This window comes from Styela clava, chromosome 7 (assembly GCF_964204865.1).
Source record: "Styela clava chromosome 7, kaStyClav1.hap1.2, whole genome shotgun sequence".
Classification (NCBI taxonomy): Eukaryota; Metazoa; Chordata; class Ascidiacea; order Stolidobranchia; family Styelidae; genus Styela; species Styela clava.
Window position 1 is genome coordinate 11,333,463 of NC_135256.1, and position 27,307 is coordinate 11,360,769.

The 27,307-nt window shown below is 35.8% G+C and overlaps 4 protein-coding genes across 4 annotated transcripts; 1 reads left to right on the top strand and 3 right to left on the bottom strand.

The window, feature by feature from the left end:
• Positions 1-6,251: 6,251 nt before the first annotated feature.
• On the bottom strand, positions 6,252-7,201 carry LOC120328207 (PIH1 domain-containing protein 1-like). The gene has a single exon (XM_039394636.2). It carries the CDS (start codon positions 7,199-7,201, stop codon positions 6,317-6,319), a length of 885 nt encoding a protein of 294 aa, XP_039250570.2. The 3' UTR covers positions 6,252-6,316.
• Positions 7,202-7,234: 33 nt separating this feature from the next.
• LOC120328208 (AP-2 complex subunit sigma) lies at positions 7,235-9,123 on the bottom strand. Its single transcript, XM_039394638.2, has one exon. The coding sequence runs from the start codon at positions 8,990-8,992 to the stop codon at positions 8,564-8,566; it is 429 nt and encodes a 142-aa protein (XP_039250572.1). The 5' UTR covers positions 8,993-9,123; the 3' UTR covers positions 7,235-8,563.
• A 3,071-nt stretch (positions 9,124-12,194) lies between these two features.
• LOC120327639 (ubiquitin thioesterase OTU1-like) lies at positions 12,195-14,590 on the top strand. The gene has a single exon (XM_039393970.2). It carries the CDS (start codon positions 13,040-13,042, stop codon positions 13,943-13,945), a length of 906 nt encoding a protein of 301 aa, XP_039249904.2. The 5' UTR covers positions 12,195-13,039; the 3' UTR covers positions 13,946-14,590.
• Positions 14,591-14,988: 398 nt separating this feature from the next.
• Positions 14,989-27,307, bottom strand: LOC120327638 (uncharacterized). Its single transcript, XM_039393969.2, has 23 exons — positions 27,054-27,307; positions 26,498-26,713; positions 25,960-26,228; positions 25,671-25,789; positions 25,470-25,598; positions 25,236-25,378; positions 24,470-24,679; positions 24,226-24,328; positions 23,177-23,287; positions 22,675-22,798; positions 22,354-22,443; positions 21,798-21,931; positions 21,013-21,105; positions 20,793-20,930; positions 20,146-20,204; positions 19,532-19,803; positions 18,738-18,964; positions 18,440-18,565; positions 18,024-18,204; positions 17,714-17,823; positions 17,539-17,630; positions 16,819-17,115; positions 14,989-16,109 (listed from the first exon to the last, which is right to left on the bottom strand). Exons 1-23 carry the CDS (start codon positions 27,282-27,284, stop codon positions 15,918-15,920), a joined length of 3,666 nt encoding a protein of 1,221 aa, XP_039249903.2. The 5' UTR covers positions 27,285-27,307; the 3' UTR covers positions 14,989-15,917.

The window sequence follows — 27,307 nt, forward strand, 5'->3', positions numbered from 1 at the left end:
TTACACAATGCACATTCGCTACAGTAGGTCTGATATTCCGTTCCGCATACGATAGGCTATAAAACTTGCATTGCAGCATTAGTAATACCGCGGAAGGAATAAGTCAATTTCACTGCGTTACGGCACCGGTATGGCAACTTACCAGTACCGACCTACAGTAGCTGAAGTACTGAGCAAGACAATCGATCGCGAAACCGCTTGAAATAAGTGTAAAACAGTGTTCCCATGAGTAAATTTAAATACCGCGAAATTTTGTATGAAATATCATATCTCATAGGATTCATATAAAATTTAAGAATAAACAAAAGTAATAGCCTTCTAGCGAAAAAATTAATCTTTAACCACTGAGAATTTCAAAGCAATTGGTCCAGTATTCGAAGAGAAAAGCGACTTTTTAAAAACGTGTCAAAGAACAAGAACAAGAACAAGAACAACAACAACAACAACAACAACAACATAATATTGAAACGATCGTTATGTCCACTACGTGTCCAATAACAATAACAACAAAATTTTGAAACGATCGTTATGGCCACTAAACGTGTCCAATAAATAAACGGCAGGTCTGGAGCTCGCGAAATTGCGGCAAGAACTTTTATTTCCATTAGACGTAACATTAGAGGCAAACATTACGTAATGGGAAGTAAACGCCATAGAATGGTAAAATGAATGAATTGATTCATATACACAGCATTTAAATTAAGAAACAATAAAACAGGTATAATAAATGCAATATGTAAAATATTCAATCATATTTTAGGTATGTTTAACACAATTCTGTAAGTTTTCGCGGCGCATTCAGCAACTCCGCTACATTGGGAACCGCTACATTACATTGGTTTTCTTTATCAATTTATTGTTCCACTTTTTGGTGTTCCGCGAGGCGAGATCAAAAGTGTAAGTGTTCCATGGCCGAAAAAGTTTGGGAAACGCTGCTGTACAGTATAGGTGTTTTGGTTGCAAAATTGGTCAATGTGACTCATTAAAATTTTGTCTTTCTAGATATGGTAACAACAACAGCAACAGCAGTAACGGGAACATGCTAATTGGTAATTTTCGTTCATTATGCTGGCTGAACGCCAAAGCGGGACTTTTTGCTGACCAGTCGGGACGCCGGGACAAGATGTTAAAAAGTGGGACTGCCCCGCCCAAAATGGAACGTATGGTGAGCCAGCCCACGCGTGATAGATGTAGACCTATCCTGTATACTATGATGTAAATTGACATGCTTGTCCATCCAATTAATTCAAACAATAATCTATTGCACGTATATATGTCTATTTGCCTCAAAAATGTGACAGTATCTGCATAATAACTAAACACTATGAGAGAGTAGGCATACCTGTTCAAGCCCTTGTTGGCAGTTACGCATTTCTGCGACATGCGCCCTTCACATGTGTAACTGCCTCAAGACCGCTGCGTTATAACAGGACAAACAAAAAAGAAAATATACAAATATCGTATGTTATTCAATTCGTTTATTACTCCAGACCGCTGTGGTCCATATGAAACATAAGGCGCACTATCGATAGTTTTGAGTGTAGGCAATATCGTATATATAGTAGGCCTACTACCTGATCAGTGGCGGCGCGTGGTTATTTTGACAACCGGGGCAAGCTACTGCGGGACCAAGTCACCCCCATCTACGGGGACAGGATGAGCGCTGTAAGTTCTCCCATCATTTTATGAGTATAAAAACCATTCCATCGGTAACAACCAATCGGCAAAAGCGACAATTTTTAACGATAAGAAAGTGTCTTTAAAACCGGTCCAAGTCAAGGGATTAATAAATATAGACATAGTTTATTTTGAAACCTCTTTCAAAAGGAAAGGCAATATTTACCCAAATAAATACAATGACATATTAACAGAAACTTCGGGAAAGCAGACAAAACCTAAAATAAGATATATATAGATATATATGCTGCTAGACTTCTACTGCTTGAACATATATGCAACACGCCGCGGTTTCTTGGAAGCAAAATGCTCAATAACGCGCTGATTAAAGTCATGCATCCCAGAAATAACATCTCTGTGAATGGATAAAACAGCCGAGGAATTTAATCTATCTTGCTTCATTGTTTTCTGAGATACGTTTTGATACGCTTCAGCGTGCTGAATGTTCGCTCTGCGTCGGCGGAAGAAATAGGCGTCGTCAAAATGATGTCCAGAAATTTTGCAGACGCCGCAAAGGTAGTTTCTAGAGTGTTATCTATGAGGAACCCATAGAGCGCGCAAGTTGATGTGATGTTCAAAAAAGTTTGATTGGTGTATATACATCGCAATTCATTTTCCAATTTACCCACGTTTATCATGGGTATCCTATTTGATTCACCAGAATGTCACAGCATTCCTTTGCAGACAAAATCAAACGCTGCGTTGTTTGCCCGCGGCGTAAAGAAGCACTCCATGTGTCGTCGTATTTTATTGTTTCCCGGATACGAGATACAGCATCGCAGAAGTCTGAAATACACGACTGCACAGACGCTCCATCCATTAGCCTTGACTGCAATGCGCCGTATAATACATCCACGTGATAGAATATTGTGGAGAAAAAATGAAAACTCACCATCTTCTAGCAGACGCTTTAGACCTGCCGCCTCCCTCACAGAGCGTTCGTCCCAAACCGGATGTAACGTGCGTCTGAAATTACGGTGAAACTTTAGTACAATACACAAGACAGAGAAATACGGCACAGCCATGAATATGTACAATAGTCAGTTTATGGCACGTCCATGTTCCAGGTTGCGACGTGAAAGTAGGGTATAAATCGTCAATTGTTATGTGTTTATAATATTTATTACACGTAAAAAAGATTAGCTCGGGCAATGAACATATGCGGGACATAAACTTACCAAAATACAACGTTCGGTGAAACCACGACGAAACGAAATTATTAGGTACCAATAAGGTCAAAATTTTGTAATTGACATAGCCTATAGGGCAGTGGTCGGCAACCACCGGGCCGCGGCCCATTGCCGGTCCGCGGAAAGGTTACTACCGGTCCGCAGAAAGGTGACACAAAGACGGACAAGGCTCAAATAACACCTCAACGATCGAACAACCACAACTAAAAAACATCACCCAATAGCAAAGCAGACAAATACAACGCATCTGAGCAGTATGTCTGACTTCATAAATAATTTTCGATGACATCACATTTGAACCCATACATTTGCACCCGGATATCCACGGGTTCAATCTATATGTTGGTGCCAAAATCCATGGGTTGGGGCGTGAATATATACTACTACGGGTTAGGGTTAGTATGGGTTCAAATATCCGTAGGTGCATTTTTCCAAGGGGGTCCCGCAGGGGTTCACGAAAAGATTTCCAGGGGTACTTGGAAGGCAGTCGAGTTTTTGTGTGTTGTTGTTTTTAATATCTTTTATTACTACCAGAGGAAAAAGCGTGTCAATTGAAACGTAGTTTTTCACGGATCTTTATTCTTGCGTTATTGTGATTGTGACGCACCAATGTGGAATTCACGGCTTTGCAGGCAAACTGAAATCTCTAAGACAGCGTGCAACTAGCATTGGAGAAAGTGGTTTTGCTTATTAAAACTTGGAAAGATTTTAAGAATTCATGAGTTAGGCAGACGACAAAGGCAATATTATCAACGCGAGGATTTAATTTAGTTACATATGGTCAATAAATTGTTGTTGCAACAAATTGTTATTCAATACATCCAGGGTTACCATATGGCTGTATGGTGCTTATTCCTAGGATTGGAGCTTATTTTCTAGCCCACGTCTTATAACGATGTGCTTATTTCTGAGAAAAGTGTTTTCAGTTCTGTTCTAATTTGGTCTCAGAAACATGAATGAATGGTTCATGTTTTGCGTACAAAGCTTTCAGGAAAACCTCCGCCTTTTGGTGGCCTTTTGCTGCATGCAACCTTGTTCGAAACGACTTCTAATAAAATAAAAAAAACTCTCAACTTCTCAAGTACCATCTCCCCCCAAATAACCTTTTGACACCCGTGCTTATTTTTGGCTCTGGGTAGATGGTAACCCTGAATATATCACAACTTTGTTCCATGCCTGATTACAGGGGTTCGCGTTGCTTGCTTAGTGACTCGAACAGTTCTTGATAGAAAAAAGGTTGGGGACCCCTGGTCTAGACTCTAAATAAGATGTCCTAAACAAAATGATTCTCGCTAACAACGTGACTGTTGGACTTGTAACCGTACGTGACGGCAACGAAATTTGTCCAGTTTGCGACCTTTGTCATACTAAGCTCTCAATGCGGCAATGAATTCTTAGAAACTTCTTTGAACAATAGGATGGTCTTGTCAACACCGAAATAGGCTGGACGTAAGCAACATATTATGTGTATCACTATCGACCATGACTTCCAATGGGGAACAGTCAATGGGCAGCAAACAAATGCAGATCTCGATTAAATATAGCATCACTTTTGTTTTCGAATATGGTAAACAAATTTTTTAACTCGTAATATGCTTATAACTGTATCTAAGTTTGTTTGTATAGAAGTGGTCCGCCAAAATATTTGTCAAGCATTATCGGTCCGTCACTTAAAAAAGGTTGCCGACCACTGCTATAGGGTATAGAAATACTTTGTTAAATTCCGTCGTTAATCGTACATCGAATAAGAAGAATGGTGAGTCTAGCATAAGATAGAGTTCAATTAATTAGACACCATTGAATGGAATTTATATTGAATGATCTATAGCAGGGCTACTCAACTGGCGGACCGCGGTCCGAATCTGGACCATTCGCGTACTCGATTCGGACCGCGACTAATTCTTTATTTTGGATCATGAGCCCCACTTTTGAAGTTTTTCTTTTATAAAATCACTTTTATAGATTTAAATATATATGAAATGAACTATAACGCAATAATAAACAATTTTGATTAGCTAATATTCATAAGTCGGTCGAGGAAGTGCGGGTTTATTAAGGATGCCCAAATATAATTTCTGAAAAGACCGGACCCAAATATTTTTGAAGTTTTGTATGCGAATATTCGGTAAAAATAGTTGAGTAGCCCTGATCTATAGTTTATATAAGCGACTTTCCATTAAAGGAACTGTATAAAGCTTGACAGGAAGGAAGGAAAAATATCAGTGATTGACCTGGACTTGTTTCCCGATCAATGGAAGTTTATTGCCTCCACGATGAGGTACAGTATTTTTCATCTCCTAATATTTATTCATGTAAATTGTACTGGGTGGTGACTGGTGACCGACGCTTATCGTTACCACGCAATCATTTACCGAAAACATTGAACGCTTATTTTGCCTATATATATATACACACAATTTTTTTGAGGTTTGAGAAAAGCAATAAATCCTCTCCTTCAATGTAGCAATCTTCTGCTGATGAAAACTATGAGTGCGAATTTAATGGTCGTATTGATTCCTCCAATCTGCACCGACATTGTTTTTGAAGCTTAATTTCGAATCCACGGATAATTACATTCACATACAGACATTTGCAATTAGTAATATCAATTGCAACCCCGCACCCGATTCAATTGGATTTCCGTCCAACATCTTAGTTCAAACAAAACCTCGAACTGGGTGAAAAACAAAACGTAACAAGTAGAACAAGTGTCCCAAACAACTGATGCAGATTCAGGTATTTAATTTCACCGTGCACGAATAAATGTAAAGCAATAAACGCACAACTGATTCGACATAAACGTCGCTTGCCAAGCGAGGTAGTTTTTTGTCGTTCTTTATTTCCAATCAGGTTTCTTGCTTCGCCAGAAAGTCGGTGTACGATTTATAATTGCACTACGTTTGATTTATTCCAATGAATGAAGATCACCGACAAAGCCGAATGTGCGACATGATTATATCTTGTAATTACTGTAAAAACGTAGCGACCGCCGCCAAGATTATACTTAGTTTTCAGTTTATCTTGATTTCCAATAACTTAACACAAATACTCGCGAGTAAAGTTGAATGTGCGTGAAAATCAGCGGTGAGATTCAGGGGGTTCGTGCGAAACCCATTCTTAGAATGACGTGTAGTCAGCCAACCCGCTACTAGTGCAAATGTCCATAGGTGCCAATGGATGCAGGTACAAATATCCACGAGTGCAATGTAAAATGTTCGTGGTTGCACCTGGGTGAAAATGCTTACGAGTACAAATGTCCACGGGTGAAAACGCAAGATTATGGGCATCATTAACAATCCCTGAGCTGCAATCAATTGCCAGTGATAAATCGGATAAAACTATCAATCACTCATACAATATTTTATACAAATTGAACAAATCACATAAAAATATAAGTATCTTTTATTAAATTATATATAATCAAAAAAAGTTTGTTAATTCGAGGTTAATCAAGCAGGTTGAACAGGCATGGTCAAAGTCAATATCTTTGTATTAACATTGAATTGTGAACCACATTCCTCTTGTATTAATTTATATGGGAGATACACGTCCAATTCATACAAATGTGGTTTTACTGACATCACTAGTCTGTCTTCCCCAACATCAACAGAAATTGCTTTCGCTCGACTCGCTTTTGGTAGTTCGATCTCAGCTATAAGATACTGTGGATGACCTTCCTCTGGTTCTCGTAGGATTCTCAATTTAGGCTTCTCTGCAACTGGAGTTGGAACTGCAGATGAAGAGCCATGTACTTCTTGGATGAGGCGTTTTTTACGCATATATTGTTCTTGCAAGCTTCCGACAACTTTTTTTCGTTTCAGTAAAATCCATTTTCGATCGAGTTCTACCTCGTATTTATTGAAAATGCCCTCGATTACAACGCTCATGAAGAAACCAAGGAATATTTCATTATCCCTGATCTTTTGCAAATAAGCAGGATTAATTATAATATCATAAGCTGTGCATCCAGTATTTTTCTTATCCAGTTCTGCATGTGGTTCACCAATACTCATTGGAACCCTGTAGTCAACTACTGCATTTTCATCATCAAGCAGATAAATAAGCTCTTTTAATCTTGACTCTGTTATATCTGAAGGAGCTGGAACATTACTAGATGTACAAACATTGATAAATACTTTTGTAGATGTTTTCATATCTTTGGTTTTAATACAACAACCAGGAGTGGGCGTTACTTTTTCTTGAAGACTTTGAAGTTCTTCTAGCTGCTGCTTGTGTTCGGGTGTCGCTTGTTGCAAAAACTGTTGGTACATGTCTGCCAGTTCCTCATCACTGGGTGCTGGTTCTTGATCAACAAGAGGCTCATTCAAATTCATAATGACAAATGAATTTATACAAATTCTACTAAACTAAACATGGAAAAATAACAGATGAACAAATGAGATGAAATCAACTATCATATATATAGATTTATTGTTATGATCGAGAAATATTGTTAGTGCAAGACATGTAGCTGCGCTATGCTGATAAACAAACTGCCAAATGCCAACTAATTTTATTGATGGTGGATTGCTTATTGAGTTTGTGTTTACCGAATCGAAAAAGACTGCAATAATTAAGCGAAAAAATCAATAAATATATAGCAAATTGCATCCTTTTTATCAATAAGCTCAAATCTATTGTCTAACTACAAACTTTATCTACTAAATTAGCATAGGTAATTTGGGGGAAATTACCTAATTCGAGTGATACAGGAGCAGTTGCAGGATGATGAAACATCCAAATAAATGACGGAAGCTCGGTTTAAGTCGATCGCGATAAATCCATTTGTATATCCAATAAAGATGCTCGTCCCGTTATTTGATGTAAACTAAAACCTTCACAATGGAAACAGAAGGAGAGTCCTAGTCACTTGAGGCTCTTGAGCATATATCATATACATATTTTTGTTGAGGGTATATACATTTTATTGCACTATTAAATACCAATACAATATGACTTTACACTTCAGGTACAATGATACAAGGTACAATATAGACTATACTTTGGCCAGAAAAATGTAGAGAATCATATAACTGCACAGAGCAATGTGCATCCTCAAATAATAGCAGGAATGAAATACAAAAAATGGGCATTTTAAAGTGAGATAATCAACATTATGAGACAGCCGTACCTCAGTTGGTGAGACAGCCAAAGTATAAGCAAGCCAATTTATTTTAAGGATGAAAAACACCAATGTTTATGTCATGCAGATATGTGATATAGCTGCTTGTTATTACTGGCTCACATTATCTTTACAGATTGATTTTATGTTTTCATATTCTGCAGATTTATAATTGATGGTCCTGTTGAGATGTACCAGAGCAGCACACCAAATATGATTGAATAGAAAATATAGCAATCTGTAAGAAATCAAAACTTCCAACTGCTATAATAAATCAACAGTATGAGCATAAAAAACCAGAAAAATTTGGAAGTCAATTAAAGATCTTAATTTTCTTAACTTCAACCAATATTTTTTAATTTAATCACCTAAGACAAACTGATAAAAGTGAAAATTTTTATCAGAATTCGAACAAAATGCATGTAGCCTAAAGAGGTTAACATAATTATAAGCAGTAGAAGAGACATGCCCCAAGAACATGTCATGATATAATACGAATGGCAATGATTACACAAAATGCCAGGTGATGAGACACGATTATAGAATTCCAACAAGTTCTGATTTATAAATGAATTTATTCCAAGCTTTGCAACATCAATAACTGCTTCAAGACTTTTGTTTGGCTCGTCTCCCGTATCTCCCCAGCAAGAAACATTTCATCGACCACAGTGTAAACTTTGTAGAAGTTGAACACCAAATCAAGCTCACAAACGTTGTGGAAGTATTCATTCAGAACTTCAACAAAATTGTGTATAGCTTCAAGATATGCAAGGTTGTTGTCATGCACGTCCACACAAATGCAAAAGTAGAGCCCTGCATATCGCCTGTACACAATTTTGAAATTCCGAAACTCGACAAAGTTTGTGTGCTTCGCATCGCGAACTGTCACCACAGCATGAACTTCTTCAATCAGTTTTTGTTTTTCATCATCATCAAAATGCATGTACCATTTCGCCAGCCTTGTTTTCCCTGCTCTATTCTGTATCAATATGAACCTGATCATTTTGCGATAGAAAATACTTTGAAGAATCTACAACAGCTGAACAAGTACCGGTAACGGTTTAACAGAAGCAATCTTTCGACGAACCACCAACAGCAGAAAAGACAAAACGGTTTTAGTCTAGCTTCCAAATAACGATCGAAACGCTTTTTCGACGAATATGGCCACAAGGGGGTAGCGAGAGTAAAAATATATTTATGGCGCTGCACCATTTTGTAAGTTACAGCCGTGTCCAACCACATTAGTGTTTATTTACGTTCCGACCCAAATTTCATTTAGGGCCGCAAATTATATTTCAAATATGATGCAAGTTGCACAATAATGCATGGTTTTAGGTGTGATAGGATGCAGACAACATAGAAGTTTAATTTTACCGATTCTACAGATAGTGCGAGACCTTTTTTGAATGTCATTTCTCTTCTTTTTAATATCGATTTATCACGTAATTGGTCTGTCATTTTTGAGAAGAAAAATTTCAACAAATACATTGAAAATGACCTAGAAAAGCATCATGCTGTTTCTTCAAGCCGCTTTTCAGTGACAATAACTTCGCTTTTAGCTCACAGGCACTCTTTTTAGTAATTTCATTGCACCTTATCTGGAAATGTCTTTTCAATAATAAAACTCGAAGCTCCGATTGCTTGGTTTTGACGTAATATTGCGTCACATCGATACGATATCCAATAATATTATCTGAGAAAGGCTCGGATTTTCCCTGTTTGTAACCAAACCTCTCCACATGCGTGCTGGGGGCCAACTCCTCAATTTTCTCCTCCACTCACACCACACATCGCAAACTTGAAAGCGATTATTCCACCACGAACACCTGGAAAATTATCGTGCGAGTATGGAGAGAAATTGAACGGTTAAAGAATAAATACAAATGGTTTTGAAAGTATTGGCCCTGGGTAGTTAATTCCAAGAAACGCTGGTGGCAGGGTCAGATGAGTCTACATCAACAAACCTTGTTTGTTTAACTTGATTTCATGCGTTAGTGCAACGTTTTTGGCGATAATCAACTTTAATGTCGGCCTTCATCTTGTGTCTTAGAATTTGACAAAGAACATAGTTTTTGGTTGGGTTAAAATGCATCAATCAAAGCACTCCGATACATTTTGATATTAAAAGTGGGGAATCAATATACATACATGCATATCCAAGTATTAATTTTACAGGTCATTTCATAAAAAATGATCAAATTCCTTCCAGCAACATAGGTTCACTCAGTTCAAACATTCAATTGGCGCGTGACTTGCTCTGCTTTGTTTGATCAATGTCATTGGTTTGATCAATTATAATTATAAATACATTCGCTGCATCATAGCTTCCATACTCTCATGATGTCGGGGACAATAGGCCTAAATCAATATATAATCCTCTTCCTTTATTTTCCTAGCATTGGGGCGTAAAAATCAACTATGTCATTCTAGCTAACCCTGAACGCTGCAGTTAATAATCTTAATTCCGAAATTCAACTTATATTTTTAGTCCAGATCCTGAAGTTTATACTGGGGCAATATTCTTCATAAATAATCTCTAATAATTGGGTTTTTATATTATGTGATTCATAAATTTCCAGAGATTCTCTGGTTGTCTTGGCGGTCATGAAGATTCTTCTGGGAGTGGCACTGTTTGGTAACTTAATGACAAGGAAATCTCGCCTACACACGTCGGTAGACCAGTTTTCGCCTTCGGCGTCAAACTTAACAGTGTTCAGTGAACCTAACAGAAATAACAGTGTAACACGGCTTGTGCGATGTGCCAAATATAGATTTTGTCTGAGGCGGAAGAGAACTATGAAAATGCAGGCGCAACATGAAATTAAACACGAAATACCTTTGGAAACACTTGTGCTATAGAAATAGATTGTGTCATAGAAAATATACTGACGTCACCATTTACAACTGTGATTTGTTCAAATGACACAATTTGGCCTTTTACGCACTAATTGCTAATTTGCTTAATGCAATATCGGGGTACAATTAGACAGGAGGTTGGAGACGAGGTAGGATGAAGCAATGAGCATATAGGATAGGATTTACATATTTATCCCAGAGGAGTAGAAAGTCGATCGGACGGCTTAACCATATGGCGAACCACGGACTCTCGTCCGGTTACCTTTCCATGTCGTGTATGGAATTAGTTAGTTATTTGTTTTTCGGAATCTTGGACATGGTAGTGGAACCCGTAACCGACCAGCGGGTACGTGAACCACCCCAGAGGTGCGGTAGCGAGCTTATTCCTAACGCTTAGCACGATGAGCCACACCGCCGCGTCCTATTCATTGAATAAAGTAAGTAATGAGTCAATGAGAGACCTCAAACCATTTAGAATAATTCGACGCGATAATAGAAAAAAAGTCCTCGGAAGCTGGAAATATCTCTGTGATCTGCACCATTGTCTGCACGAGGAGATCGATCTGCGTTTAATAAAAGGGTCAAAGGTCGGGGGAACGTCCACGGGATTTATATTTACTTTAAATTCGTTATCCTACTCTGATTCTCCTGGTTGCATGGGGCTATTCTATGTCATATAGTTCAATGTTAATATGTGGTGTAACGTTTCTACCAAAACAGTAAGTAATGCGAAACAGAAATGGGGAGTGACACAGAGAGAGTTCTTTGATCATGCGCCCGCGCCCCGCTTAACTTACCAGTACTGCAGTAAGTTACATGTAAGTTCGTCTTTTACCGTTTTACGTATTTATTTATGACTTGCAACTTGGTTTATGTACTGTACGTGCGGTAGCCGGTAGGGCACTCAGCGAGGGATGTATTTTGCCATTCCTTCAATATTGTAACCAAAAAGTATGACTGTAGTATGACAAATATAGATTGCTATACAACAGTTTAAAACAAGGTATGGCAGTGCTTTACTAAACATACATAAAAATGACTTAGCATATTTGAATAAACATTATCTTCCTATACATCCAAATTGCAGAATTGTTTGTAAACACATAGATTTTATATCACTTCCGTATACGCTATTCTAACAAATTGTAAATTTACTCTGGAAAAACAGTATGACTCTCAAAGAATCAATTTACATGGTGACCATCTTCCTGGTGTTTTTTGGGGTTGACAAAGTTCATGCTTTTGATGCCGGAGATGCAATTGCTCTCATACTTGGACTGGTTGTAGGAATCTGTGGTTTCTTGGCTTGCATTGGAGCTTATGCAAGAAGAAAAAATGGACAATAAAATTTGGTTTTTGTTATTTTGTATTTAAAGCAATATTCTTATACTACAAATGTTAAAGTATTTGATTATTACCAAGAAAATCTTCTAATTGTGCCAAATGATTCTGTTAAAAGTTTATGGTCAAATCATTTGAAATTCGTGGAAACAAAAAATTATAATCAAAAAAAGAAATTGCAATGATAACATTACAAGGCTACGATTTAAATTGTACTACAGCGCTTCAATTCCATTGATCCGTTTTATTTCTGTTATATTATGTACCATTTGACTTCATTACTTGTGCAATATATATTTATAAATATGTCTTGAAATTGTAATTTCTAACCATAAATACTCGAATTTCTGTTGTATATGGACACCGTATGATATATGTTCAGGCTAATGTAACTCTCTCTTTTGTCCACACAGTTTTCAGGAATTTTTAGCATGATTTTGTCAAAAAATGAGTAGGTGGCTTTATTCTTGTGGAATTTGTATAGTTACTTAATCAGATATAACAATATTGACACTAATTAGTTTTGAAAACTTTAGCTTGCAATATATTGGTCCATAGACTATGTGAAATCATTGTTTTATATGTATGTGCGGAGGGGAGTTCATGAAATAAATTTTGAAAATCATCCTATGGCCTTTGTTAATGCATAAGAATCTACTCCTTGATAGTAGGCTATGTGTTTTTTTTCCAAGTGTTTGGTTTTTAAGAACATTTGTTAATCAAGATTGTTTGGTCATTATTTTATCTTATATTCTGTCATCACCGATTGATTTTTCATCTGTTGGCTGCCGTTTTTTTTTAATGATTCTACTTATATAAAATCAGTCAAAATTAGCTTTAGAAATAGTAAAAAATGAGTGCTTTGCGCCTAAGATGCAAGTCTGAACATGGGACACAAGTTCTTAACAATCTTACATCATCTTCAACTCTTCTTGATCTGATGGAAGCTATCAAGAAGATATGTGATATAGAGATTAACGCACAGAAGATTCTCTCTGGTTTCCCTCCAAAATCAATGAAATTGGAAGACAAAACATTGACTTTGGGATCTTTATCTATCAAATCTGGAGATACATTTACGGTGGTAAATGGGAATAAAGCAAAAGACACATCGTCCAATAATCCGGAAGCAGACAGGTCCGATAAACCACAGCCTGGTGTAAGGAGAAAAGAAGTACCTGCGGATAACTCGTGTCTATTTTATAGTGTTTTTTATGTACTCGAAGGTTTTCTAGAATACGAAACGGCAAAAAAACTAAGAGCAAAAATAGCCGAGCAAGTCACCAGTGATCCAGAGAAATATTCAGAAGCAGTTCTTGGGAACACCCAAATTGAATATAGTGCTTGGATCCAAAGTGATACATCATGGGGAGGTGCAATTGAGCTTGCAATACTTTCGGAAATATTTAAGGTCGAAATTGCAGCGGTCGATATAAAATCACTTAGGTTGGACATATATGGCCAAGATAAAAGTTACAGCAGTCGAGCGTATTTGATATATGACGGAATTCATTATGATCCATTATATTTTGATTCGTGTAATAAACAACTGCCACTGCAAACTATATTTTCATGTGAGGACCATGCAATGTTGACAAAAGTGATGGAGCTCGCTGAAATTGCACACAAAGCAAGACAATTCACTGATACTGGTAATTTTACTCTGATATGTGTTACTTGCCAGAAAAAATTGACCGGTCAAAAGGAAGCACAAGAACATGCAAAACAAACTGGACATGGTAACTTTTCAGAGTGTTGACAACGATCTTCCTGGTTATTATTCATATTCTCACGCTGTGATATAAATACATCAGAATATCGATGCCTCATTGCCAGCTATCAATTTAGACTCCAAATATTACGCAAACTTTGTATTATTTAAAATATTGGATGTTCAATAATATTGAGAAACTTTTTTGATTATAAATTGTTCACTTTAAAGATTGATCCCATCGTGACAGGGAAGCTGTTTATGATAGTTGGCTGTCACAGCCTATAAATCCAGGTCGCTCGTGGAAAAGCTAGCAAATTTAATTGAAAATGTGATAGTAATCGATCCACAGTGTAAATTTGCACTGGAATGATAACCAGGCCCATTGCCTTAAATTATAAAATAGCAGATATTGAAAAAGATGCATGTTTTCCCCCCGCTAGCAAGAGTTGACTAATGACTTCACTAAACAAGAGTTCATTCACTTGAGAGGCTCCAGCTCTGACCATTTACACTTTCCAGCTCGTAAATTTCAATTTATAATATTAATTTGAAAGTTTTAAGTTGAATTCATATTTAAAACCTTAGTCTAGAACCCCACGTCATTTCACGTTTATGAAAATAGTAAGGCTTGATGCTGGGTTTCTGTGACAACAACCACCCTCCATTACTAAGTCATATACTTCCATCAAAGTAGCATCATAACACGCTTGGTTTCTGACCTGCTACCGGCAGAGAGTCACAAAGGGCAAAGCTGTTTATTGTTGCATCAGTAATATAGTCTTCCATTTCATTTATTTGTGCTTGAAATGGTACCCTGGACAACCTGTCTGTGTTAGTGTTTCGTCTTTGATTTGAATTAAATTTCAACTGAAATCCTAATATAGTTTTGAGATCGGCCTCAACAGAACAACATTCAACAGCTGATATTTCATGGTAGTAGCCACACTTTATAAAACCTCAATGGGCCCAGCTCGCATGTAACAAGCGCGTGACATGATCATAGAAGTAAAACAGCTTAATACAACAACCAGTCAACTCTTTTCTAACCAACACTCATCTATCTATATCTGATACCTTACTCGCCATCATTCCTTTCAAAAAAAAACATATATTTAGTGACAAATGTATAAAAAGCAATAAACTTTATATCGAGTGTGTCCGGAAATGAACCATCAACAACATTATTCTTTAATTGGTTCAAAAAATATATCTGTTCAAGAAATATTTGCACCGGTAACACAATGGAAAAAGAAGTAACAGAAGACAATAGTAAGTCACTCCAAATGAGAGTGGGGCAGAAATTAAATACTACTCTATCAAAATGAATGAGACTCAAACCCACTCAGTTGAAATTGACTGAAACGATATGCACGACTCAATTCGAGTCTTAATGATAATTTGTTATCGCATTATCCAACAAGGACTCGAGAAACAGGTTACGTAAAAGCACAAATTTGGCAAAAAGACAAAAATGGAACATTTAGAAATTGGGCTTGACAAAAAATGTATAAAACAATTGATAAGAGTGGATGCCTTCAGAGTAAGTGCACCTAATAAAGATAAAGTTCATATTGGATTCATTTATGGTTGATAAAGTAGTTTGTAAAAGGGAAAAATGTATCAAATCCAGAGACTATCATTAGACATCCTGATTTGGTCAACCACACGTTCAACCTTTTTGACATACCAGTAATTGCATGACAATAAATCCTTTTAAAACGTTAAAATGAATAACAACTACTTCATATAACCCATGCGTTCAATAACTGCACACGCCTAGACTAGTCATTAGTGCAATGGTTTTCAATAACACATTTGATATGTCCGCCGTACTCTGAAGAAATATATTACCGACCTTAAATTGTAAGTTTAATCATCACGCAACTCGGCAATAAATTAATCGCGATTTTCAATTACAGAACCACAATAAAGTACTACTAATTAATATTGATTCATTTTGACAAAACAAAGTGCAATAAATATTGAAAGCTAAAAAAATAACTCTGCAACTTGGCGGCTAACTATTGTTCTTCTTTTTAGGCATTCGTTTCATTGATTGAGGACTATTTGGTGTATGAGATTGAGTTTTTTGATTAGTTGGTGATTGTAAAATATCAGATACAAGTTGTCGATGATCTATACATTTGAGCAGCATTGTTTTTGCTTCTGATATTTGATCCGACACAACGCGACATCTTTGTAAATTTGCCTGAAAAGAAATTGAAAAATAAATGAATTGCTTGATAATTCAGATATCAGATGGAAATATAATTTTGTATCAAAAAAGGGCCTTGTTTACTAAATCACGTTTACTTGCCTTATACCAGCTATAGTTATTTATATTATATCAAGTCACTGTCTGTACACATCGGACAAACCATGACATTTTCCATATCATATGCCACAATTGGATATGTATTATAGGATTGCATTAAGCTGTTGTATTTTACATTCTATATCAGGAGTCGGCAACCTTTTGTCGCTAACGGGCCAAAATTAAGAGTTGCAAGTCTTGGCGAGGCCACACATATTTTTGAAAAGTTAAAAATATGACAGATGGCCGATGAATCACATTTTTTTCACACAGATCAAAGTTGAAATCAAGAACACCGCGACAACTTGTGAACTCAACTTAGACGTCTTACTAAAAGAAAAAATAATTACAAATGACAATTAATGTGACACTTTGCATCACGCTTGATAGATTTTCGACATTACAAGAAAAACTATTTTGGATTGAAGTAAGATAGATTGCATTGGCCAGCTTTTGTTAGATATTCCATAGTTTCAGGCACTTCAGTGTTTGCTTGCAGCTGAAATCCCGGTCAGTTGAATCAACGAGGAGAACTGTTGACAAAACCACTGCAATATGGTATTTGAAATATATTTGGCACGAAACTAAGAGCAGAAACACTGACCTGTGCCAATTCTTCAATATTCGAAATTTCGTCTTTAACTTTGTTAGACCGTCTGTCTAGTGGTGTTGATGGTGAATTCACCGGTCTGTTTTCAGTGGTTCCTGATATGGAACCAGACCTCGACGATCTTGTAGATGTGGCTTTACGGAAGGAATTTGATAATGATGTAGGAGTGCCAGGGGAAGGTGATGCTAAATTGTTCTCAAAAGTTGCATCCGTTACGAGTGAGGATTTATATTCTACAAGTCCATTATAAACAGCTTGCATTTTTTCGTATACATCCTTCTCACAACCAACCTGAGAAAGAGATAAAGGGGGTTAAACTAATAATTGTAAAAAGGTTGCTAGGATATTGTATATTTAACTGAAGGCCTGTTCTGCTTGCCTACTTCCTGTTTCGAATACCTATATGTTCACTGCCACAAGAATACCTAAACAAAATACTACTGAAAATAATATAAAAAACAACATTAGCCTGTATTCCTTTTAAAAAATAACAATATATTTTGGAGCTTTTGTTCGATTAAAGTGTAGCTTCTTCAGACAAACAAGATAGAAAATAAGCAAACATCAATAATACTTGCTATTTAGTGGAAAGAGATTGTATCATATTTATATCTACTATCAGATTATGGTTTCAATATTTGATGATAAGTTTGATCACCACAGTTAAACTTCACATTTGTAATAAATAAAAAAAAACATCTAGTTGAGACTTACCATATCATCAAGTTGGAATGCGAATCTTGCTATTTTAAAACCTTTCAACCTTTTCTTATCGCTTCCAAGATCACTTACTGTCGTCTTTTTTTCTAAAAAACGGAGAAAAAAATAACAGTTTATTCAATGAGATTCAAGTATGTATCATATCTGATTTATGTTACGCATAACATACCTTTAACTCTGACATCAGAATAATGCAGGTAATGATTGCTGATTGGTCTTGTGTGAGGTTTTGCTTTATTTAAAATTGCAACAGACGGCCGCTTACGTGAAGCTACGTACCTGCGTAAAAAAAGAATAATTTTACTTGTATTTGACATCATGCAAAAATATAAGAATGGGTATTTAAATTTCCTTGGTAGCTAATATATCAAAAGAGGTTGATGCAAAATGAAACGCAAAAGAAATAAAAAAAAATGTACAAACATATAATTTACCCACGACTAATTACAAACAAAGTAATACATAGAAATGAAAATTACCTGACGCCATTTCGATCAGTATATTCAGAAAGGGGTTTCGATTCACTTAAAGTTGGTGACTTTGAAGCCTCTGTTTTTACATATGATGAGGATTTGTTGTGACTTTCTTCTTTTATAACTTTTTTGCTAGCTTGTACTTCAGTTTTTGTTTGCCGATGCAAGAGAGCTGATGGTTTGTGGCCTGAAATTTAAGATAAAATACAAATAGAGTATTTCTGACACATACGTCTCCGAAGAGTGCAAACAAGAAGACTCAATATAATTTCCTTTGGTAGTTTGAATTGGAACCCCATATTGAAAATTGTTATATCTCTTGCCAATTCAAGTATTGAGTGTTGAAAAACTGTGGCCACTTTCCGCAATATTGGCTTTAGAAAAATTTACTGATATATTACAATATGGCATAAAAATTTTACCTGGTAACTTTACAGATGGAGTTGTTGAAACATCATGAGCTGAAGTAATATCAGCCATTGGTTCGTCCTCACATTCATCAGCATCATCTGTTGATTCTTCGTCTTCCATAACAACCTCGGGTGGATCTGAAATCATGACTATTGTTAATCACAATTGCCTATGTTCATTGACTGAAACATCCCCTTTAATAACAGCGATTTTTTCATGAGGTAGTAACAAGAAGAAGAATAACAACAACAGCATAATAACAAAAGGTCCACTTTGTGTCCAATAAGTAATCTCATTTTTTAAACCAACCTTCTGAAACAATGTGAGTTTGTTTTCTCGGTCGTTTTCTGGGAGATAATCCAGTAAGCTGATCTACATTGTTCATGTTTGTCCATAATTTAGCAGGTGATATTGCTGATATCAGGTGATTAGGTGGAGTATGATTTTGAAGTTGTGTTATGATGTTGTCGACAGAAGTTTTAGGATGTTCTGTAATGGACTGGTGCTCCTTTTTAACATGATCGAATGCAGATATTCTATAATCATAAATATTGTTGATTAGAGAAATGTAGCAATATGTGATTAAGAAAAATATAGAAGGATAACACAAGAATTCAATTCCACTCTTTTACCGTTGCTTCTTTCTGCCTTGAGCAGGGTTCCCCTTTCTGAGAAGAAATCATCTTCTGGTAGGAGGTTCATTGTTTTGAAGGAGAAATTTTTATTTGCATGTAGTATTACTAATATTCTTCACTTATTTAGTATTATTGTAATACATATTTATCCGCACATTATAAACCATTTGAATGTACAAAAGGCAGATACTAGAAAAAACTGAAACAGACGTTTTGTGCCTAACAAGGGAGGATGAGGCGTTTCAGAATATGCAATGGGTGGAATGTATTAAAAAAAAGGTGGGAACATGCATAAGAATTGCATTTTGATCCGGAAGAGTAAAAATAGGTATCACATACAATTTTTTCAATTGTTATCAAAGTATGAAGTATTCCATACAAGTTTATGCAAAATTGATATCCTCCAGGTTTTGGCAGTATTCTCCCCGTAATGCTCACCAATATAAAAAACAAACAAACAATACAAACCTTTCACCAGGGTGATTTGAATCGGGCCGCATTCTTTGATGAATGAAAGAATTAACGTTGTGATTTACAGGACCAGTGGGTAAATAGGGTTGTGGTGCAGTGCCAGTAGACGATGCCACGACAGATGGTGTAGACTTGATGACCTGGGCAGCCTTTGATCTTGGTTGACCAGGATATAACGCTGGCTTTGTAAATATTGTGTTCGTCTTGATATGTTGCCCCGATGCTTGCGTCACAATACGGTGTGGCACGTTCGAAGAAATTTGTGGGCTCTAAGAACAGTAAAAATTGTTACAATTACACAGGGATGGGAAATTCAGAATATTGAATGAATTCGATTTCAACCATTGCACAATAACTTTGATATTTTAAGTAAACTATTTATTAGTTGACGGCCGACATTATCTCTAGCAAGCAAACAAGTGCCCCAATTTCTCTTGTTTTGTCGCTTGCTTCTGCAAGTTATGCACACACACAAGGCAAAATAAAAATAACATAGGATTCGTCATTCTGGATTTGATTTAGGTATTCTAGAATAGTATTCTACAATTACATTACAATTCAACTATTATAAAATGTTTGTAAAGACGCGGTTCAATATTTCAAAATCTTACCTCGGCAGCGTAAGTATGCATCGATTGATTCTGAAAATGCAATTTCTGGCTCGCAGAATCTGAAGAAGTAGTTATAAGAGGAATTAAAATCTGTGTTTAGAAGTAAGAAAAAATGAGTCTATATTTCCAGTTCAAACTGAGATGATTACTAGTATACCATTTTGAAAACTAAGGAGCCTTGCTAAGTTGGCTTGCTAATTTTACTTATATGGTACTTATTCATGTTTTCAAAGCCATGTACATGTCCAAACGGCTACTGATATCTAGCGATATGCAAGAAAGTACTATTTCTGTGAGGGCCGAAATATTCCGAGTACCAATTTATTTCATGAATGAAGTTTTTATACAAAGCGTGTGGGCCGCACTAACAAATGTTGGCCTCAACACAATCACCACATTAAACTTCAAATCATGACACACCTGCTTTCTATTCCTGTGTTAATTACCACTAACAAGTCAGCCTACTACAAAACAAATAACCTAGCACTGCCATTGTTACAACATAAATCCGTTAACAGATAATATATTTCAGAGCAATTTTTTTTTTTAAATTGAAAGTGGAGTCTTTCGAGGGCCCCGAAAATTTTGGCTGTGGGCTGTATTTGGCCTACGGGCCGCAGTTTTCCGATCATTGTGTCTATACTTACTTGATTCAGATTTTACAGGAGTATGTTGTTGTTGCTGTGAAGTTGTATGAAAAGCTGAATGACCAGGAGGTTCCATTTTTACTTGTAAATCAATGTTTAGAGGGTGTATTGAAAACGATTGATTTGCGCCTTCTTTTGCTAGAACGAAAAATGAATTTTAAAATATGAAAAAACAAAAAAAATTAAAATCACTTCGACTATAAAAGATGACATAACTTACCAGGATTATTGGAGAATTGTGAAGAATGAGTTTTTATGCTGTTCACCTTCAACGGTGTGATACCATTACTTGGAATGATTTTATTCCCATATACTAGAAACAAAGATTAAATTTTAAACTATTATAAACAGTCAATCATTCTATATTGAAAGCTATGGATTGAAAAAAGGATGTCAAATTTTTTAAATGAACTAATAAATGCTTGTTAAAGCAGGTTTCTCAAACTGGGCACTCGGCCCCAAGTGGGCCATGGAGCTGTACTCTAAGGGGCCATGAGAAAGACCTTTATCAGATCCTTTTGCTATGACTACATCAATTCAAAGTGAATCGTTCGAATTTAATAAACGAATAAATTCTTATTAAAGCAGAGTTCAGAGAAGATTTCTTGAACTGGGCCCTCGTCCCCCAAGTGGGCCACAGAGCTGTACTCTAAGAGCCACTAGAAAAGGCATTTACCAGATACCTTTTGCGATGACTACATTAAATTAAAAGTAAATTGATTGTGAAATTCTTAGACTTTAATGCGTTCATTCTTTTTCTTTCGTTTGGTAGTTTTACGTTTTCGGAACATGGGTAATAAATGAGAACCCATATAAAGCAAAACTGTGTGTTTTTATATAAGGACAAGGGCCAAAGTGTTGAGAGTCTTTGAGAGAAGCCACGGATAATTAAAGTCAATAACCCCTAGTTAAGATTCACAAATTAAAATAAGAATAAATACAATTCTTCCCATTAAAATTGCAGCATTTATAAAACAACACCATGTCAAATTTAAGAAGACGAACCTTGATTTGGCAACACAGGTTTGGTTTCCCCTTTTTCATTTTGATTTCCCGCAGTCGGTACGATTATGGGAACATCTTTCATTTCTCCAGCGTTATTTGTTAACTTTTGTCGATTTATATGATAAGGAGCAGACCTGTAATAAGGCAGAATCAGATTGTCAGTTTCAAGTACAAATTTGGTTGAAACAATTTGATTATCGGTAAATAAAGACAAATTTGATAGAAATCCTACAAAGCTAAAAAATTCATTTATTTTTAATAATGTATCAAGTTGAATATGACATAAAGTTAACATTTGTGCAAAAATTTATTTTGAGAAAAATGGAGCAACCTAATTATGAAATTCATCATATCAAAACCTTATACGTCGCCCATTAAGCTGAATAGCTATGTAGAATCATTTGGCGAAAAACATGCACGATGACAGGCTTTTCAAAAACTAACAAAATTCAAGATAGAACAATGAGTTTCTTTTCAAGACAAAAGTCATTTTCTATAGGAGGTCCATTTCTAGTCCTAATTGATTACTGCTAACTAATATATTACAAATATATACCTTCTGTCATTTGGTAAAGTGTGGAAATCTCGACGTTGATTTGGAAAGTTTGATGCAGATGTGAATGACAACTTTTTAAGAACATTTGAACTGGAAAAAAAAAAATTGAAAAACCATTCGTGAAACAAATACCCGAGAAATAGGAATAAATTAGAAGACTGCAAATAACACAGCAACCAAATTTATTTATCACTGTTTAAGATAAAAAATTCTAATTAATTGTCCTATCACATTTGAATCATTCAAAATCTTTTCAATGAAATTTCCTAGAATTCTTGTAGGAGCAAGACACAAGCACAAAAATTAGCTAATCATCGTTACCTGTCAGGCCTTTGTCTTCTTAATATAGCTGGCTTCGGAGACATTGTCGGCGTAGAAGGGCCACCACCACTTGGCGGGTTGACTTGATTATGAGACGTATTGCTTCGATTTGCAGTATCAGTGACTGTGCAAATGAAACACGAATTAGAAATGACAATTATTATTCTAACAAAAATAACACAAGACATCAGCAAGTGAAAAAAATGGTTGCTTGTTGGTAGTTGACAAGTATATTTAATAACTGCATCAATAACTTGCCAATTTAAAAATTTGAAATATGAAGCCCATTAGTAGGAAAAGACTGACTCTAGATATTTATAAGGCATCTAAATCCATAACAAGGAAAAAACATTGTTTGTAATCTTTGTTACAAAAAGAGTCAAGATTGTTATTATCATCCTATACAAGCAATGTTATGATCCGAATTGATACATTAGTCATATCTGTTATACAGATGTAAACAACAAGTAGTGACAATGAAACGAATGTCTGAATATTTCACCTTGCAACAAAGAAGGAGCTGCACCACCAGAACCTTGTAAATGTGTCGTTAAAACGCTACTACCATGTTGAACTCTTATTGCTGTTGCCACCTGATGTGGATTCGATGTACCTAAATTGAAAGATTAAAAATTTTGGGTTAGAAAAAGTATCCACAGCTATAAACCATGCTGTGCATTCATAAATTCCAGTGGTCAAGAACTCGGGTCCATAGTAAGATATTAAGATTCCATAAGCTTTTCATGTACAACATAAAATCCAAATAAACTACTCTTCATTGTGGTACTGCAAAGGAGAAAAAAATCAAAGGCAGCCCTCTAGTAGAGACCATTTCTAAATAATATTATTAACGAGAATATCGGTCAGAGACCGAAAATTTATCGATCGAAAGTTAGGGGATCCCACAAAACAGCGCTCTTATTCCATAGTGACACCTTGTGTCCCATCACTAATCAAATAATAACTCGCTAATTATACGACATAATTCGCCCAAAATAAATAGGCTTCTGGTCCGAGATAAGATGAATGCACATGCAAAATCTGGAGCAGATTCAATCTCGCTTTCGTGAGATATCGCGTGCATCTAACAGACAGACAAATACCCATCAACATACTTACCGATTAAAATCGATAAGTAACTAGCTTATTAGGTCTTCACAACCTTAGCAAACTGTTTAAAAAGGTCCATAGGATGGAAAATGTTACTACCGGTCGAAGATCTTACAATTATAATTTAAAATATCTAATCAAAAGTGCAAGCAAAAAACAAAATATTTTACAGTACATATTCACATTTACAGTGAAAGAAATCCTATTTCTTTTGAAAAACAGCGCAGAATATTCCAAGTTTAAAAATAATCAACTAACTAAATGGTTTGATTTACTTAGAATGCATTCCTAATTAAATATATTCTAGAATATTTCTAAGAGTTTTCAGAAGTTTTTTTAACTAAATTATCGCATTGGCCGTTTGTTCTGAATCTGAGATGAAAAGGAGTCTATCATTTCAACAATAAAGTATATAAATACATGTAACAAAATACAACTTACTTGTTATTGTTATGCTGGGTCTTGAAGCAGCAGTACTTCCCGCAGATGATATTGTCTGTTGAGCAGCATAGTTCAAGGTAGTTGGCCAACATAAAGCAACAGACTAGAAAATGATTACAATACATAAAGTTCATTATATTCATATAAAACAGCTTTAGCAGTAGTTAACGTAGTGGTCAAAGTAAACAAAAATCAAATTTTTCCCCAATATACTTATCATGTCTATGAGTATTACAGAACAAACCTTATTATTTGCTGCAACAGGTATGGTGGATACAATTGTTGACTGTGATGTCATAGCAGTAGAAGTGGTGGGTGTCGGTTTGATTGAACCAACTTGTAATACCGCGGGACCTGTTGTCCTAGACACCGTTGAACTGGATGTGTTTACTGATGATATCATTGGAACTGTCAATCGGCCGCTTGTAGCTGTCAATGCTACCCTCGACGTAGGCTGAAAATGTAAGGATTGTAATGCAATTTAATGTCGTAAAATACTAGATTTGTACACCAATGCACTTAAAATGAAAGATTTTTTGAATTCAATTTAAACGAAAGTAAAACTCTCTATATTATAAGCACTGTTCTTAGCGAAGGGAAATTAAAATTCTATAATATATTGCTAATGGAGTAAATCGATGTGTTTAAAATTGAATGAGTGAAGATTTAAGCTATTCAAATACTGTCAGCAATAACTAGCTACCTTACATCGATTTCTTATTATTCACTAAAGAATTTTGCTTAAATCAATGTCATCTGAACTCATTCAGAAGTAAAGGGGAATCATCACTGAGCAAAGTTACATGATACTACAAAAATACCAAGAGGTATCAATTCTCATTATGTAAATATCTTAAAATCAAAAAGTTAAGTATTTTCGTTATTACACAAATCAATCAATCGATATCTGGTTGTTAGTGCATTATCGAGCAAGAACCTTAAGCAGTTTTTATCCTATAATATCAATCAATTGGTAATTAGACAACAATAGTTAGTTATTGATCATCTACCTGTTGTTGAGGATATACTTTTGCAATTGGTATAGAAGATACATTAGCTGGATTAGGAGCTGGTATGTAAGTGATTCCTGGTCCACATGTCATCACTGTTACTTGACCGGTCGTGTGTACAGAAGTTGATGATGGAAAACTCGCTAAAGGCAATGAATAAGTAAATATTTACTCAGTTTCAATTCATATTCTAACGATAATAAAATCGTTTTATTCTGGAAATTTCGAGTTTACCTGTAGTAGTGCTTGCAGATGGCTGGCTGACAATTGTAGCAGAAACAGATAGTTTCTTAATCGCACTATTTTGGCTGTGTATATTAGTTTGAAATCCAGGTGCTACCACTTGATAAATAGGCTTGTTACCTAAAAATAATGAACAATATATTTACAGAAGTCTTAAACTCTAGTTAATTTTGAATAGCTCAGATAACTCACCTGCGGAGAGTACAGGTGTGGCTGTAAGTGCATTCCTGTGAACTGCTTCTGGAGGAGGTATATTAGGTAGGGTTGGCAAAATACTGATGGTTGATTTCGTCTGCGGCAGATTGCCATGCCTGAAAATATAAAATAAAAAGACAAGTAAATCAGTTGAGCTTCAGATATTGAGTTTTTATTTCCAATACAGTCAAAAAAAAATATTGAGAATAGTGGAAAAAACTGTACCAAAACATTTTGCTGAAATTGCATAAGCGACAGCATTTATGTATATTTAAAAAAAACGTACTTCTTTGACAAATCATGAGGAGACATTGCCACAGTCGTTGATGTAGATGTCACTGCATTATTTTGGAATATGAGTTTTGTTTTTGACACTGTGACTGCAGCTGTTGCTGATGTATTCGACACTGGTGGTGTGTTGAGGTCTTGCTGATGGATTACCCATGAGTTCGTTGGAACTGGTACTCGGGTAACATTTAAAGGTTGTGATGGATCGCCATATGTACCCGTTTTCGTGACTTGCCGTAATCCAGGACCAAGCAACACAGGAACAGACTAAAAGTATAAGAAGTGTTTAGGTTGGAACAAAGTGAATCTCAAAACAGGAAACACATGAATATCAAATTTTTTTCCATAACCATTGCATTGAAAGTCGAAACATTACCTATATTTAGGGTTTAATAAGTATTAATATTGTTTATAAATGATAGTAATCAGAATTAGTCTAGATTGACCTTATTTATTTTCGATTCGATGACGAAATAGTAGTCAAAACAAGATTCCAAATTGTATTGAAAATTGGCCTATAAGATATTGATACTCACCTTTGCCATTGGCACTGGTTTAACATTAGCTTTCACGTGTGTGTCAACAGAAACTGCGTTTAGAGGTGTGCCTATTTTTTCAATGGAAGCATGACCAGAGTAAACTCTTGGTACAGCAACACTGCCTGCGCTGGGCTTATAACCAGTGGATACCATTAATTGTGGTTTGGACCCAATTTGACGAGAAACTTGAAATCGGGTAGTAACTGCAGTCGACTAAAAACAGAAAATATCACATTTTTTGAAATAGTTTCAATTAGGGCTGTGAAATTTGGGAACATATATAAATGACTCTGTTATAAATGACAGTTATTAGAAAATTAAATTTTGAAAGCAAATTTGTGGCGAATGCAGGCCTGCTTTAATAGACTGTAAGGAATACTTGGTAAACATAATGCTTTTCAAGTTTCTGTTAATAATTTTGACTTCTTAATTATCACCCTTGAATGTATAAAATTCTAACTCCATGAAATTCAAAATTAGCTTTGAAAATGAGACTCTTCCGCCAGGCAAAACAAGCCAAATATAAATACTCACTAAATTTAGTATTACTTACAATTAAAGCTGGTTGAATGATAGTAGCAGATGATGACTGTGTGGCTGGGTTGTGTTTGTCTCCAGGCGTCATCAAAGAGTATTGGCTTCTAGGTATAAACGGCGAACCTGGGGCAGGTGGGTTTGCAATAATAGCACCAGGACGTAATAATCGATTTGGCGTCGGTTGTTTGCTTTCTGTCATTGTTACTTTATGAAATCCAATATCATCATTATAACAAAAGTTTATCATAAAACCTTTTGAGTGAAAAAATA

Excerpts from the sequence above, each read along its gene's own strand:
- LOC120328207 (XM_039394636.2), bottom strand. The coding sequence starts at position 7,201 with ATGAATTTGAATGAGCCTCTTGTTGATCAAGAACCAGCACCCAGTGAT.
- LOC120328208 (XM_039394638.2), bottom strand. The coding sequence starts at position 8,992 with ATGATCAGGTTCATATTGATACAGAATAGAGCAGGGAAAACAAGGCTG.
- LOC120327639 (XM_039393970.2), top strand. The coding sequence starts at position 13,040 with ATGAGTGCTTTGCGCCTAAGATGCAAGTCTGAACATGGGACACAAGTT.
- LOC120327638 (XM_039393969.2), bottom strand. The coding sequence starts at position 27,284 with ATGATAAACTTTTGTTATAATGATGATATTGGATTTCATAAAGTAACA. Across the intron at positions 19,804-20,145 it reads TGCATACTTACGCTGCCGAG|AGCCCACAAATTTCTTCGAA; the intron begins GTAAGATTTTGA and ends TACTGTTCTTAG. Across the intron at positions 17,824-18,023 it reads ACTGATCGAAATGGCGTCAG|GTACGTAGCTTCACGTAAGC; the intron begins GTAATTTTCATT and ends TTTTTTACGCAG.